The sequence below is a fragment of the Haemorhous mexicanus genome, chromosome W (assembly GCF_027477595.1).
Source record: "Haemorhous mexicanus isolate bHaeMex1 chromosome W, bHaeMex1.pri, whole genome shotgun sequence".
In the NCBI taxonomy this organism is placed as follows: domain Eukaryota; kingdom Metazoa; phylum Chordata; class Aves; order Passeriformes; family Fringillidae; genus Haemorhous; species Haemorhous mexicanus.
The window spans coordinates 139563-156173 of record NC_082380.1 but is presented as its reverse complement, the minus strand read 5'-3'; the positions used below and the strand labels follow the sequence as shown (position 1 = coordinate 156173).

The window sequence follows — 16611 nt, the reverse complement described above, 5'->3', positions numbered from 1 at the left end:
CTGAACACGAGAAGAGCACCAGCAGCTTGCACCTGTGGCCCACTGGGCCAGGCCTGGGCCGTGACATTTCCAGCGCCAGAGGGACTGATAAGAGACTGAGTGAGCCAAGCTGCAACCTGGGGAGGGGACTTTTCTGAGTTTGTCATCTGTTTTGGAGCAGCAAGAGGTTTTATTGTTTAATATTATTTAGGCTTTATTGTTTAATAAACAGTTTTTTCCACTTTTCTCCAAGGAGGTAGTTTTTCCCGAACCAGTTAGGGGAGGGGCCAATTGAATCTGCTTTTCTAGAGGAGCCCCTTTGGGGGTTCTCTCCCAAATTTGCCCTGAACCAGGACAAGAACCTGGTTGAAAAGGTATATCACATAGATGCTCGTGTACCCAAGAGTCGGGCCACTGAAGAACATCGGAACAACCAGCAGGTGGATCGGGCTGCTGGGATTGAAGTGGCTCAGGTGGATCTCCATTGGCAACATAAGGGTGAATTATTTCTAGCTCAGTGGGCCCATGACACCTCAGGCTATCAAGGAAGAGATGCAACATATAGATGGGCTTGTGATCAAGGGGTGGACTTGACTGTGGACACTATTGCACAGGTTATCCAGGTATGTGAAACATGTTGCAATTAAGCAGGCCAAGCAGTTAAAGCCTCTTTGCTATGGAGGATGATGGCTGAAATATAAATAAGGAGTGGTCTGCCAGATTGACTTTATCATGCTCCCGAAAACCTACCCAGGCAAGCGCCATGTGCTTCCAATTGTGGAAGCAACCACAAGATGGCTGGAAACATACCCTGTGCCCCATGGCACTGCTCATAACACTATCTTGGGCCTTGGAGAGCACATCTAATGGGGACATGTTACTCCAGAAAGAATTTAATCAGACAATGAAACTCATTTCCAAAACAACCTCATAGACACCTGGGCCAAAGAACATGCCACTGAGTGGGTGTATCACATTCCCTATCACGTACCAGCCTCTGGAAAGATTGAACAATGTAACGGACTGTTTAAGACTACACCAAGAGCAATGGGTGGTGGGACTTTCAAACATTGAGATACACATTTGGCAAAAAACCAACCTGGTTAGTCAACACCAGAGGATTTGCCAATCAGGCTGGCCCTGCCCAATCAAAACTTTTACCTATTGTAGAAGGGGATGAAGTTCCTGTAGCGCGCATTAAAAATAAGCTGAGGAAAAGTCTGGCTTATCCCTACCTCAGGCAAAGGCAAACCCATCCATGGGATTGCTTTCACTCAAGGACCTAGGCGCACTTGGTGGGTAATATGGGGAAGTCTGTGTGTGCCTCAAGGGAATTTGATTTGGCGTGAGAATTGCCAATTAATTAAACTGTATGGTGTTAATAACTATATAACACTCTGTATTATCACCTCTGTGGCAGCTATATGCATCATCATGCTGGGCACCTTATGACATCCATCTTTGCCACATCCATTCTGGAAAAATGAACCTGACTTCCCTCTGATTTGCACATTAATGAAGAATGAACTTTCATAAACCAGAACAAGTGCAGTGGTGGTGGAATCAGAACTGGCTTCAACATGCAACAATCCAACACCATCCACCATCTTCCTGCCTGAAAGACTGTTAGGACAGGTGGACCCCAAAGTCATGGACTAAATTAGCTCAATGAACTTTTATAGGGTTGTTTAATAGACTAAAGGAATGATATCTGTCTATATAGCTATCAAAAAATAGGAAAGGTGATGGGATATTGGGAAGTGTGGGACCTGGTATGATGCAAATAGTATGGAATAAGGGGTAGACACTGTCCTTGTTTCATCTGGGATACAGTTAATTTTTTCTTAGTAGCTGGTACAGTGCTGTGCTTTGGATTTAATATAAGAATAGTATTGATAACACACTGATGGTTTGGTTGTTGCTAAGTGGTGCTTACCCGGAGTCAAGGGCTTTTCAGTGTCTCATGTTCTGATAGTGGACAGATGCACAAAAAGCTGTGAGGGAGCATGGCCAGGGCAGGTGACCCAAACTGACCAAAGGGATATTTCATACCACAGAACATCATGCCCAGTATATAAACTGGGGGAGTTACCACAGTCCAGTGGAATTTTGTCTGGTGTGCAAATTCCAAACCTCCATTTAGGCCTGGAATTAATGCCTTCCTGTTTGCCATCTGTGCCTGTTGTGGTGGCTTATCTTATGGGAACTTCCCTCTTTGACAGTATTTTGAGACAAGTAAACTGCTTTTAGTCCTGACAGTGCTCAAGTGCCCAGAGCTACCCCCTCAAATGACATCTGGACTTGGAGAGCTCCTGAGATTGCCAAGAAATATGTAATTTTACAAATCATCCAAAATTTAAAAGAATGATGTATTGACAAAAAGATGACGAATATACCAAAATGAAAAAATAAAAAAATCACAACCAACACTGGCATATTACATAAGGAAAAGAGACTTGGGCAGGAAGGGAAATTCAGTGGAATACAACAGGCATCAGAGCTCACTTGGGAGGGAAAGGAGAAATCACAAAAAAAACCACCAGCAGTAAAACTGCCCCACATGTTGGTATACCAACACTTTCACATCCCCCACTGAACCACTACAGCCAACCTGCTCCCAACACACCACTACCCTCCCCAAGCACAGCCACCCCACCAATGCACTTCCTGAAGACCACCACAGCCACCAGCCAAAACTGAAAACCACAGTGGGAAACCTGTTGCCCTCAGAAAGTGAGGAAAGGAAAGCCATGACACCACATAAAGCTGCTCACATGGCAGCACCCAAAGCATAGCACAAACCCACACCACCACCAAGCCTGACCAGGCTCACACACTCAGCATTCACAGCCTCACCTAGGCTGTGCTCACAGACCTACAGCCCTGCCTGTGGTATGGTACCCTGGTGCTCCTGCCAGGTCTCACCACCACCCATGTCTCCGCAACACCACCTTCCCCTGGGACAGCCTCCAGCTCCTTCAGGCCATGGCTCCTAGCATGCCACAGCCCTACCACCACCAGCAGGCACCCTTTCTCTTCCCCAAAACCCTCCTCCACACCTACAGCAACTGCTGCTGCCACACTCTGCATCCTCCAGAAGCTCTTCAACACCCTCAGGATCCCAAACAGCCCCATCCACCACCACTGGGATGGCAAGATATGGCATCACATCCTGCACCACATCCAGCAGCTTGAGCAGTATGTGCCAGCCAGTGGCATACTCTTTGAAGGCCAAAGGCCCTGCAACCTGCTGCTCAGCATCAACAAATATTTTGGGTGTGTTATAGATGAATAATGTGATAGTTGGCTCTCACAATTAAGAGATGAATATTATGTATATGTTAAGAGAAGTTTTGTAGATATATAGTAATGTTATTGCAATATGTCCTCCCATAGTCTTCTTTCCCTTCCCCCTTGTAATAGCCTCGGTAGTCAAGGCATTTGGGGAGGGCTGGCTTATTACTAGGAGGCACGACATGACAACACCTGACCTCCAATCAAGATGTAAAAAAGTGATCTCCACCAATGGATGGCAGAGGAGTTGACTGACAAAACTTTGGAAGGGGCTAAGGCAGAGCATCCATTTTGTAAACAAGCATATGGCTGCTAGTCATGGAGACTCCCAGCGTTGTAATTTTCCTTATTCAGTCTTTGTTGTATTTTTTTGTTAAGGTTTAATAAACCTTTGAAATTTTAAAAGTGAATGTTGTTTCTCACAGGTGCATCCAGGACTTCCTCTGCACTCACCATCACAGACCCTATGCCTCAGACCACATCTGCCTAGAAGCTCACACCTGCTTCCATCTCCACAACCACACCCATATCATGTGTGATTAGCCCAACTACCCTGACCAACACGTAGAGCTCCACCCATGCCACCATCACTGCTTCTGGACCACTGCCCCATTCCCATTCCCATCCCTGTCCTCCCACCTCCACAATTGGTGGCAAGATCCACCACAAGAACAGTCATGGACCCTGAGCCTCCACTGACTACTCATTTATTCTATTTAACAAGGGTTTTTAACTATTTATTTATTTATTTATTTGACAGAAAATAAAGACCTGTTGCAAAAAAGCATGTTGGTGCCTCTTGTCTCAGGAGCACAGAGACAACAAGCCTTTGGGGTAGGAAGAAGTGACCTCCACTCAACACCAACTCCAAACAGAGCTCTGCAGTTCCCATGCTCCACAACCCTGTGCACTCTTTGTTTTGGCATCTCCCCAAGAATGATATTTCCTCAACTTCTTTGGAAAATCTGTGCCAGGGTTTAGCCATCATCATCAAAATCATTTCTTCAGCCTGTATCTTCTCAACATTTTCCACCTTCCATCCCAGTTTAGACTGACTAATGATTAGCACTGGAGTCCTCAGTAAAAGGAAGGCATGGACTTGTTGGAGAGTTGGAGCTGTTCAGCCTGGAGAAGGCTCCAGGGGAAACCTTATTATGGCCTTTCAATACTTAAAGGGGTTTTATAAGACAGATGGGGACAGACTTTTTAATAAGGCCTGTTGCAATAGGACAAGAGGTAATGATTTTAAACTAAAAGAGGGTAGATTCAAACTAGATATAAGGAAGACTTTTTTTATGATAAGGATGGTAAAACACTGGCACAGGTTGGCCAGAGAGGTGGTGGATGCCCCATCCCTGGAAACATTCAAGGCCAGGTTGGATGGGGCTCTGAACAACCTGATCTAGTTGAAGATGTCCCTGTTCATTGCTGGGAGGGTTTGTCAGAAATGGAATGTTTTAATTTATGGCTTAAACATTTTCATTAAGGACTTTTGCCTATTATAGCAAAACTATACAAAAGCTGCAGAGAAAACCACCAAAACACTGAATGGAGCCCTGGACTGTTTGTTGATGGAGATAAGATAAAGTAACTTTGGAGAAGAATACATTCACAGAGGGATCAAGCTTAGCACCTTCGGGGTGGAGACCACAGTCCTGGGACTAATAGCTGCCAGGCTCGCACAGATCCTCCCACCAAAAGGTGTGGGGGAGGAAGAGAGGTTTTGGGTGTGTAATGAAAAAGCCTCTGTTTCAGAGCAGTGAACACCCATCCTCCACTGTGCGGAGGACCTCAGCTGTGGGGCCTCTTCATTCCAGGAAAAGCTGCATCCACAAGGATACAGATGGGGTGTCATGGTCCATCAAAGGCCCCACCCCAAAGGGGTCCCCAGACCCTGCACCAGAGCACTGCAGCACGATGCAACAGATCCACAGTGTTGCAAGGGACAGTGTCAAACTTGTCCTCCCCAGGGGAGGCACGTGGGCTTTCCCACCTGGCCCAAACATATATTAATCCATGGGATTCTATACTTTGTGGTGGCAGTGGGCAGCAGGGGACTCTCACCACCAAGAAGACCAGATGGATGGGAACAACGAGATGTTGTTGGGACCCCCAGAAGGGTGACATGTTTCTATTTAACCCCCGTTATAGATGAGTAAATGGTTGGCTCTCACAATTAAGGGGTGAACATTATATGTATGCTTAAAGAAGTTTTATAAATGTATAGTTATGTTACTGCAATGTGCTCCCCCCTAGTATGTGTTATCATGGGATGGCCTTGGTAATCCGGGCATTTGGGAAGGTTGGCTTGTTACTATGGCAGCACCTGACCTCCAATCAGAATGTAAGAAAGTGACCTCTACTACTGGACAGCATGGAAGGAGTTGACTGGCAAGGCTCTAGGTACTAGAGATATAAAAGGCAAAGCATCCACCTTGAAGTGGAGCCAGACACGTGGTAGGCAGCCATGAGAGAGGCTCCCAGGCCTGTTTTTCCTTATTTAGTCCTTTTGTTTCTGTTAAGGTTTAATAAAATTTTAAAATTTTTAAAGTGAGCAGTCGTTTCTCACACCCCTGTCACTGTCTCCTTGTCCCCCCACACGCAACTTCTCTTTTCTTTTCTTTTCTCTTTTCTTTTCTCTTTGCCTCTTTTACTATAAAATAAAATATATCAAGTTTTATTGCACCAACATCTAACCTCATTTGATTTTAATAATGTTTTTTGGGTATATTTTGAACCTTTTTGGGTCTGATCTGTTTTAGTCACAGAGGCTTAGTTTCCTTCGGTCTTTTGTGTTAAACTGATTTGTAACAGGGATTGAACTAGATGACCTTAAAAGATCCCTTTCAACCCAACCCATTCTATGATTACATGAAGGAGAGACACAGCAGAGATCACTTTGACTCGGCTAAATTCAGCTACTCATGCCACTGCAGGCACTTTTCATGCCAATTGTCTCATTGTGTTGCTTGAAAACACCTTGCAGCATGAGCAATTCTCGGGCAACATAGACAAGGTCCAGCCATGGACCTCCAACACCAGTGTACCTCCTGCAGGGATGGTGTTGGAAAATATACCAGGTTTAAATTTTTTTATTTTTTAAGTTTAGTCAGGTTTGTTCGCCTCTGTCCCAGGGGAAGGGAATTAAAGTTTCTTCCCAAGGTATTGCTCTACCAGGTGTGGCAGGACTTCCTCCCCCCCTTCTCTCTCTACCACAGATGGCAGGTACAGATGTATTGGATTGCACTAAATAGTTTATGTGGTTGTTGTTTTGCACTGGGTGATTTGAAATGTTATTCCCTTTTCCCATCACATGGTCTCTCCCTCATACACCCCTCTGCCCTTTACCCCCTGGTGGTCTGTCCCCTGGTTACCCCTCCCCTTGCCCCTCCTCAATGGCATCCCATTGGCTGCAGTCCTCTTCCCCTGCCCCCATTCCCTCAGGTATAAAAGTTCCCTGCAAGAAGGGAACCTTCTATTTTCTACCTGGAGGGTCACCAGAGTCTGAGGTGTCCCTTCCCAAGCCAATAAACAGGACACTGGTCCCCACGTGGAGAAGATCGTTTCTTGTCTTTTGCTTTCATCTATGTAAGACCATGTGGGCCAGGGTCCATAGCTAGCCGGAGTGGACTCAAACAAAAGCCCGAGGGACACGGGTCTTACACAGATGGAAGAGAGAACCCAGGTGGGTCAAAGGCCCAGCAAGGGGTCATCTCCTGGCGCCAAAAGGTCTGCAGCCTGGCCAAAAATCAACATCATAATACGGAGAGCAGATGTGGGAAGAGATAAAAGAAAAATAAATATCATTGACCAAAGACACTGCTCTTTATGACTATAAACATCACACAGATTATCATGGAGGTAGAAGCCTCTGTTGAAAACAGAGTTCGCTCCTTAGAATTTTTAAAAGTTTAATAACAATAGGATAAAAGGACAATATTTCCAGCACTGGGGTGCTTTTGACAAATGGCCAAGGAGCACTGGAAAAAAACTTAAAATCATGTTCTCTATATACATTTACATTGCTGGAGTTACATGCATATTCATTAGCTTATACATTATTTAAACATTCCTGAGAGCTTTTGAAGTTGCAAGGGCTCTTCAAGGTTCCCCATCCTGGCTTATCTGTATGACATCCTGAGATCAAGTCAATAAATTTTATTCCTTCCCATTATTTAATCCCTGTTGTTTCCCACTTTTCTGATAAGAGGAGTTAACGAGCTCATTCCCAGCCTCCTCTGGTGCTGTCTTGCATCACTGTTATCACTTGGAGAGGTCAGTCAGTGGATGGCCTTACACTGTTCTTCTTAGTGTGAGAGATGCTACTCACTTCCAAAAATGTAGAAAGGTTTATTAAACCTTATCAAAAATACAACAGAAGACCGAATAGAAAAAATACTATGGCGCCAGGAGCAAAGGATTTTTCCTACCATGTGCTCGTCTACACAATGGAGGTTTTGCCTTTTAACCCTTTTGCCCCTCCCAAAGTTTTGTCCATCGACTCCTTCTTCTCTGTCCAGTGGTAGAATTTACTTCCTTAAATCTTGATTGGAGGTCAGGTGTTGCCATAGTGACAAGCTGACCCTCCCAAATGTCCCAAACCCAGGCAGTCCCCTGATAACAACACAAGGGGGTAAAACATAACTATTAATCTATAAAACTTTTCTTAACATATATACATGATATTTGCTTTTTAATTGAGTCAATCATCGCATTGCTCATCTATCACATTAGTTACACAAAAGCTTTTTGACATCTTATGTTTTGCTAAGGTCTATAGTACAATATGTTAATCATATCACTATTTCTATAAGTGATACATAGATATTATATTCATTACACTACTATTTCCATGTGCAATATAGTACATACTTAAGCCGATAGAGCATATTATATTAACAATCAGCTAAAAAACCATAATTTGTATCATATCTAAATACTTATGATCAATAACAACATGCAAAAGCTAATACATAAATGCGAAAGCCAATATTATCTAGTAATTTTAAACACCCCTTACACACTCCCTGGAAACGTGTAAGACGGCTACTTCTCCAAGCCTGAACGCATCTTCGTAGCTACTTTTCCGGAAATTGAAGGAAAGGATTTCAATGTGTGCCCCATCAACAACTGGATGGTAAGATACATTGAATCCTAATCTATACTATTTCTTTGCTAGCTGTAAATAGGTACCTTTAATCACGCGCTTGATTCCTAAGTTGTAAGTAACAAAAGGTTAACTCTAAGTAACATTGTAACAACATGTGCAGGTAAAGTAAGCAAGATAACAAAGAAAGCAAGACAGCAGGGCAAGTGAGATAACAAACGCCATCATGAGCAAGATAGCAAATTTTAACGAAATTTACAAACTGCAAAATTAGCTAAAAACAGGTTAGACTGAAAAAACAAGAAGCACCAGGCATGTGCTGAAGATAGATGTAAAAAGTTCAAACGTGAGGAAGACTACAGAAGCCTGCATCAAAAGACCACCAGAAGACTGACGACCAGAACAGAAGGAACTGATGCATGCATGAAAGCAAAAACTGCTATAAAATCATGACACAGCTTTATGCAAATATGAGTATGCCAATGATATGTAATGGCGATGTTGTGCAGGAGGACTTTTAAAATGCAACTGCAGGCTAAAGAAGATTGAGTGAGTTTTTGGCAGAGAGATTCGCCTCAGTCCCAGCACTGAATAAACAAATACCTGCTCTATAGCTGTCTGACTATAGAGTCTTATTTTCTTGCCCAGTTTTGGGCTTCACACTGCATGTTATCTACTAGTAGTTCCTTTTTTTTTTGTTGTTGTTTTATGCCTGTGTAGTAAATAGTCTGTTTAGAGTCTTAATGTCTGATAAATTTGTTTCTATTAAATAAATAATTCATTCTATAATAAACCTAATCGTCCATTCTTAAAGAACTTGTGGATGAGAGCGGGTTTTGGGGTGCTGGCTGCCCCAATAAGACTACTGTCTGCTGACAGAGGCCTGGGCAATAGGAAAGTACTTATCTAAACTCTCATATCTGGTCATAACACCAGGTGAGGCCTGATGAACTTAACATCTCAACAGACTGGGAGTAGCACAGAAGATACACAAAAGATAAACACATCAACGGCCATCAAGGACCATTAACGGACTATCAACTCAAAATAGCACCCATGGTATGGTCTGAGACACCTGTTCTGGGAAAAGAGAGATAAGAATGAGGACCTAATTAGCATCGGAGCCGAAGAGATCTGTAGCCAATAGGAAACCAAATACTAAGAACTATATAACTTGGAACCAATGAACATTGAGCCAATGAATTTCTGTGGGTTTTGACTGTATAAGTGTGGCCACATTTCTCTTCACAAAGAAAAGTAAGGCACAACTTCCCAAGGATATTTCTGGGAATTGCAGTGAGGAACCTCAGAGAAAGAAAACACAATTCTTATCTCAGTTGCTGCGCCTCTTGTTGTTCACAAGTGGAATGCATTGTGGAAGATTGTTTACCTGAAGGGAATTAGTAATTGGATTCTGATGTGAGCATTTTGATTCATTGACCAATTGAATCTCTGTGTGTCAGAGATTCTGTCTGTCGGCAGACAGTCACGAGATTCTGTTCAGTGCAGTGGAGTTGAGTGCTTGTGCAGATTCAGTTTACACGTAATGTAATATAGTGTAATATACTATAAAATAATATAGTATAATAAATTATTAATTAGCCTTCTGATATCCATGGAATCCTCCTCATAATTTCTCCCAGATGTTGGGGTTGCCCTGCATTTACTATATATAAGTATATGAAAAATCTAGTAAAATTCATGTGTCATGGACTGATTTTCTCTGCACAGCCCAGGCTATATGTGGATGAAATTATTTCTGTTGCACATCCTGACCAGAACAACATCCTGGCCAGAAATAATGTAATGCCTTGATTCTCTAACCCTAAAAATGCTGTTGGAGGGTTTCTGTTTTTCCTGCAGTTTCGGTGACAAGGGGACCTAGGTATGCCAAAACATCATGCATATGCCAGCACCCAAAGCATAGCACTCCTTAACACAACATTGCCTGACAAGACCATGGCTCCCAGCCTGTCAACACCACCACACAGACATTTTCCCTGATCCAAAAGCTTTGATAAAACATATGACATTATGGATACAAAATATAATATTGGCTTTTCACAAATATTAAAATGGGTTTTATATGTGTAGTGTTAAAATAACTTTGTTATAAAGTTTTTATTTCTGTTGTTAATTAAGCTTAGTGAAATAGCTATGCTTGTGTTAAAATGTCTTCTTAGATGGGATAAGATCTAATGAACATAGGATGAGGTAACTTGCTATAGATATGCCAACTATCAGCACTCACCGTCTGAAGACAGTGTGGACCAAAGCCCAAAAATTGGAGGTGATAAGAATGGACTAAAACCACAACCAAGGAATAAGCATGCTCTAAAAAGGCGGATCCAAGGAGGAGACATGCTAAACAATTCTTGGAACATGTAAACTAGTATGGGGAAAAGCTTACTATTCATAAGGATATGTGAATATGCAACAGGTTGAAGGGAAAAGGCATTTAAGGGGTATCCACAAAGATAACTGTGCTCTTGGCTGAGTGTCAAGATGGACCTTGCCATAATACCCTTTGCTCTATGGTCTGATTTGCAGAAAAAAACTAACTCTACAACTTTGTAAAAGTTGTAAAGCCAGTATGTTTATTACAGCGCTGGATGCATGTGGGGGTTGCTCCCCCTAAAGGACATGCGTGCCCCTGAGAATTCCCAATCCTTTTTTATCCCCCCCTTACTGGTACATATGCATAGAGTTTCACAAAAGGTTCATACATATTCATTTTAGTGGTTTCGCGTTACAACTTCCAACTAGTCCTTGTACAGAGAAAACTCTCTGGTCATCCTGTCCATCACTTGCCTTCATTTCAAAATTCAAGGGGCCCTTCTTATCTCTTCAGCTTGGAAATTGCATTCCTTTTTCCTCGGCTGAGGCAGTTTTTGTGACTGCAGCAAAGCTAACAGACTAAACAAGTTCACGTATGTTAGCAAGCTACAGACTTAATAATTCAAAGTGGCACATTTCACCTAAATCTGAAATGGATTTCTATTCTATTAAATTCCCACTCTGTTTCAGGTCCTTGTTTCTTATTGCCCTTTATTAAACTTTTTAAATTTTCACAGGAGAGTGAACGTGTTTGTCACATTTGACAATAGCTCTCATAGAAGTAAAATGTGATCCTTGCTGTTGGAGGGGACCTTAAAACTTCAGCAAGTGAAACGACCACCTCCTTCTCCTACTAGAGCTCTAACTAGATAAGTTGGTTCAGCTCCATCTCCAGAGGACTCTTGGATATCCCTCCTCTTGGGGCACAGGGTCTCAAGGCCATCCCAAATGCAAGAACTTTGGCTTACAAACAGTCTTATGGGGGGCATTTTCTTCTTTGCTCCCCAGCCATCTCGGGCAAAAAGGTAGAGAAAGCACAATACTGCTGTTACAGGCACACACTCATGGGACCACAGCCAGGGACCCAACCCAGCAGGAGTAGGAGCAATATATGTATCCGAAGGAAAAGCCTTTCTTATCCTCAAGAGCTTCAGACATAGGAGCTGGGGCAGCTGTATCCAGGAACACATCCAACAATCAAGTGCCTACACCCAGAGCCACTTCCTCAGAAGCTGCCACCTCCTCAGAAGCTGCCGTCATAACTGCGGCAACCACCGCTTCCCCCCTCAAGGCCCTTGGTCCAGGAGGGGGCTGCCCAGGTTCTTCTAAACAACATTTCACAACCCTTCCAAATGTGAAAAGATCAGCTAATATGAAAACAAAGGCAATACACAAGGGAAAGGAAGAGACCACTGAAATTTTAGCTTGTAGAATTGCGTGTTGAATTTTAACCTTTTACTTAAGAAACCTCTGTCATGTTACAAAGGGCATAGGAAAATGCAAATTTCTGAAGCTTCTTGTGATTAAGAACAATACCAAGAGAAGATCAAGGAATACGAGAAACCTAGATAAAGGAGCTCCTCTGTCTCCAAGCTGATCAAAATTGACAGACGTACTCAGATAAGCACCAAGGGACCAAAAGCACACGTGCAAAGGAGAAAAGTTCATAAGTTCAATCATGAGGAAGGCCACAGCCTTCAGCCTCAGAGACCACTGAAAGACCCCTGTGCAACCACCACAGCAAACAACACATACTCAGAAGATCGTGGATCTAATTACCATGCGAGGCAAGGACAGGCAGGGCCAGAGAGTTGAATATGCATGGCAAGGTTGTGCAATGTAATGTATATGGAACACCTTTGTGAATAAAGATGTGGCTCAGACCAGGGCTCAGGGCACAAGTTTTCACGAGAGCTACCTCGCTTGTATGGGGCGCTGACAATACATACCCACTTCATACCTACATCAGGTTGTGGAGTCTATTTATTCCACGTATCGCTTCACCACAACCTACATCAGGTCATTACAGACAGAGAAGACTTAACCACTGCCCTGGGCAGCCTGTTTCAATACTTGACAACCCTTTCCATTGTAATATGTGATGTAAAGTAATTCATGCTTGTGTGGAAAATGTATAAAATAAAAATTGTTAAATAAATTATACATGTAACAAAAATCCAAAAAGCCTCAGACCACGGACAGCCCAGAGACAGATTACCACATAGAAGTTGCGAAACTCCTGGTGGCAGCAGGAAAGAATGTCTCGTTAGCAAACAAAAGGACGGTGTGGAGATGGGCTTCTCCTGGAACCACCTGGGAACACCCAAGAACTATCAGTGCTTGATAAGTATCATCAATCAAAATAACCTAGGTAGTCAAGAACATACATTTGAATACCTGACTTCTCCTGATATGATCAATGCCCACCACCTCCCAAGAAACAGCATTGTCCAGCCCTGTACAGTGAAAAGAAACTTCATGCATATGCAAGGTGACAAAAAATGGAGGCACCTCTGCCTCAGGCAGAAAAAATCTGTATAAAACAGCCCCGCCAGAGACTGCATTTGTGAACAGAAAGAAGTCCAATGCGATAGAGGTCAGATCTAAGTTCACCCAGCGCCGATCCCAGGCTTGACAATGTCTCTTTGACTGTGGCTATCAGGGACCGTATTTTTGGTCGCGAAAATAAAATCTTTCGCTATCATTATTAATTTAGCTTTCTCGCTGATTATTTATAACACCATGAGGAAATTTTTCCCAATATCCAGTCTAAACCTCCACTGGTGCAACTTGAGGCCATTCCTTTTTGTCCTATCACTTGTTCCATGGGAGAAGACACTGTTAAAAAAGAGGACTGCAATATGATATTGGCTTTCGCATTTATATATTAGTTTTTGCATCAATCATAAGTATTCAGATACAATATCATGTATACCTTTATTTAGCTGTTTGTCAGTATAACAAAATCTATAACTTTAAGTATGCACTGCATAGTTTATAGAAATAGTAGTGGGGTGAATATGCTATATTATAGGCCTTAGCTGATCACTAGGTGTTAAAATACCTCTGTGTAACCTAACAAATGGTGTAAAGTGATCATGTTTTCCCCTTTCCGTTGACTGAATCCTCTAAGTGATAAGATAACTGTGACACAAACCAGACCATCAGAGGACAAGTAGAGAATACCATGTTAAACTTAAGGAGGACATACTAAATGCTTATCAGAGGATGTGAAACAGCAGGATGGAGACACAAGAAGAAATAAAATATATTGACCTGACACACAGGATGTCATGCAGATAAGTCGGAATGCGAAAAGGCCAAACAAAGGAGTTCCCAAAACATCTGAAATCTCGCAAGAATGTTTGAATAATGTATGAAAACATGAATATGCATGTACCTCACAGATGTAACCATATAAAGATAACACTGTCTGTATGTACTGGTGTGTCCTTTGGCTGTTTGCTAGGAGCACCCTGGCACTGGGCTTTTGTCTCTTTTTTTTTATCCCTTATTTAACTTTACAAAACTTCTTTATCTTGAACTCTGTTTTTAATAACACTAACACCCACCTCACAACAACCTCCTTTCAGGTAGTTGTAGAGAGCAATAATGCCTCTCCTGAGCTTCCTTTTCTCCAGGCTAAACAACCCCAGCTCCTTCAGTCATTCTTCCTAAGACTAGCCATAACTGGACTAAGAAATCTACACTCTTGACTAGCATTTTCAGCATGCTTTATTTGCTGGGTTATAAAATAAAGTTGCCTGAGTTCGAGACAGGTGTTCAGGCTGTGCAGCTGGACAGGGTTTTGTCTTGGACATCCCTGTATTTACCTTTGACTATCTCACTCTGGCTGTCCCCAGACTCCACATGAAAGACCTGGTTCTGACTTCGACCTTTATCTATGGCATTCATCCAGTGATATTTCTTTTCAGATTACTGCTCGTTGCTCCATTTCTGCATCTAGAGATGCACTGAATCACTAAATCCGGTGACTTTTCTCAGTAACATACTACCAAACGTTCTCTTCAAGATCCTTGTCCTAGTTTTCTGAAAACAAAATTATTTACCTTTCTGCCATCTAGGCTGAGACTCTTTGTGAATCTAACTCTCAGCTTCACTGAAGCCATTTACATTCTTGATCCAGGTAAAGAAGAAAACTTCATTTACTCTCCCTCCTGCAGCTCACCTGCATTTGTTGCCATGATGCACATGCAAAGATCACCACCTATGAGTGTTGGAAAACATACCAGTTTAAAAATTTTTGCATAACTTTAGTCAAGGGGTTTTGTTTGCCTTTGCCCCAGGAAAAACTAATTAACATTGGAGGCGAGGAGATTCAGATCCAATGGGAAACTGAAAACTGAGGGTTGCTCAACTCTGGACCAATGAACTCTAAAACAGTGCATCACTATGAGATTTGACTATAAAGTTTGGGAGAAAATCCTGCAAAAACGTGTGTCATGGAATGATTCTCTCTGCACATCTGGCCTAAGTGTGGATGAGAGGATTTCTGTGGTACATCCTGGCCAGAATACAGTAATAACTCTCTAAAATTAAAAATGTTGTTGGAGGTTATTTGTTTTTCCCCGCAGTTTCAGTGACATGAGCACCTCCAAAAGCTGTCAGATGCACCTACGGGCTGCCAATTTGTTTACTTGCTGTTCAATCCTACCTCTTGGTAAAAGAAAACATTGACACAGACTTCAACTAGCTTTGACAACATGTCATACTCTCCCTATAACAATTAAAATTTTCTCAACTCACAAGTGAAATAGAGATTTTTGGAGTTCACTTGAGTTAGCAATATGAATTAAGCATTTAAATTTTAGCTTGTAGAATTATGTGTTGAATTTTAACCTTTTTACTAAAGAAACCTCTGCCATGGTACAAAGGGCATAGGAAAATGCAAATTTCTGAAGCTTCTTGCATAAAGAACAATACAGCGAGAAGACCAAGGGATGCAAGGAACCCAGATAAAGGGGCTCCTCTGTCTCCAAGATCATCAAGACCGACAGATGTACTCAGATAAGCACCAAGGGACCAAAAGCACATGTGCAAAGGAGAAAAGTTCATAAGTTCAATCATGAGGAAGACCACAATCTTCGGCCTCAGAGACCACCAAAGACCCCTGTGCGACCACCACAGCAAACAACGCATGCCCAGAAGGGCGTGGATCTAATTACCATGCGAGGCGAGGACAGGCGGGGCCAGGGGTTGAATATGTATGAAAAGCTTGTGTAATGTATTGCATATGGAACACCTTTGTGAATAAAGATGAGGCTCAGACCAGGGCTCAGGGCACAAGTTTTCACAAGAACTACCTCGCTTGTGCCGGGTGCTGACAATACATACCCACTTCATAACTGCATCTAGTTGTGGAGTCTATTTATTCAGTATATCACTTCACAAGCACAGAGCACATTTGCTTCTGTTTGCAAATTGACAGTTTCACTGTATCAATTTATACGACCTAGAAAACTGGATGATTAAAAAAACAGAATATAGAACATAGAGATAAGCTCCCAGTCACTATCAAATGAATTAATTTGTGTTGCACAAATGATCAACACTGAAGATAACTTGTTTAAAACTAAATAAAGCAAGCCATTTACTTACCATTGGTAGCCTGGATTGAAGCATCTGGAGATCATCATAACCATAAATCTGCTTAAAGACAGATAAAAAATAAAACATTATAACACATTTCTCTGATGATGATCAATTTGGGGCTCTGTTTAAACAGTTTGACCTAGGCCCAGTCTATTTTAGAGATGTACAGATATATGTCACATTGTGCTATCATGGTGCACTGTAGCATTTCAAGGCTAGTAGAGCAAAGTTTAAAACGGCTTTTCACTTTGATGTTGCTTCCTTGTGACAGCAGTCCTCTG

General features: G+C 42.3%; 1 protein-coding gene across 9 annotated transcripts in view; it reads right to left on the bottom strand.

Moving 5' to 3' along the window:
• LOC132341495 (ubiquitin-associated protein 2-like) overlaps window positions 1-16611 on the bottom strand; it is a 183354-nt gene that overhangs the window by 39167 nt on the left and 127576 nt on the right. For 7 of the 9 annotated variants that reach the window (XM_059873084.1, XM_059873076.1, XM_059873081.1 and 4 more), the window contains one exon: window positions 16337-16387. In XM_059873084.1, coding sequence (XP_059729067.1) covers window positions 16337-16387 — 51 coding nt within the window. The remainder of the gene's footprint in view (window positions 1-16336; window positions 16388-16611) is intronic. The other 2 variants (XM_059873078.1, XM_059873085.1) reach the window with 1 other exon arrangement.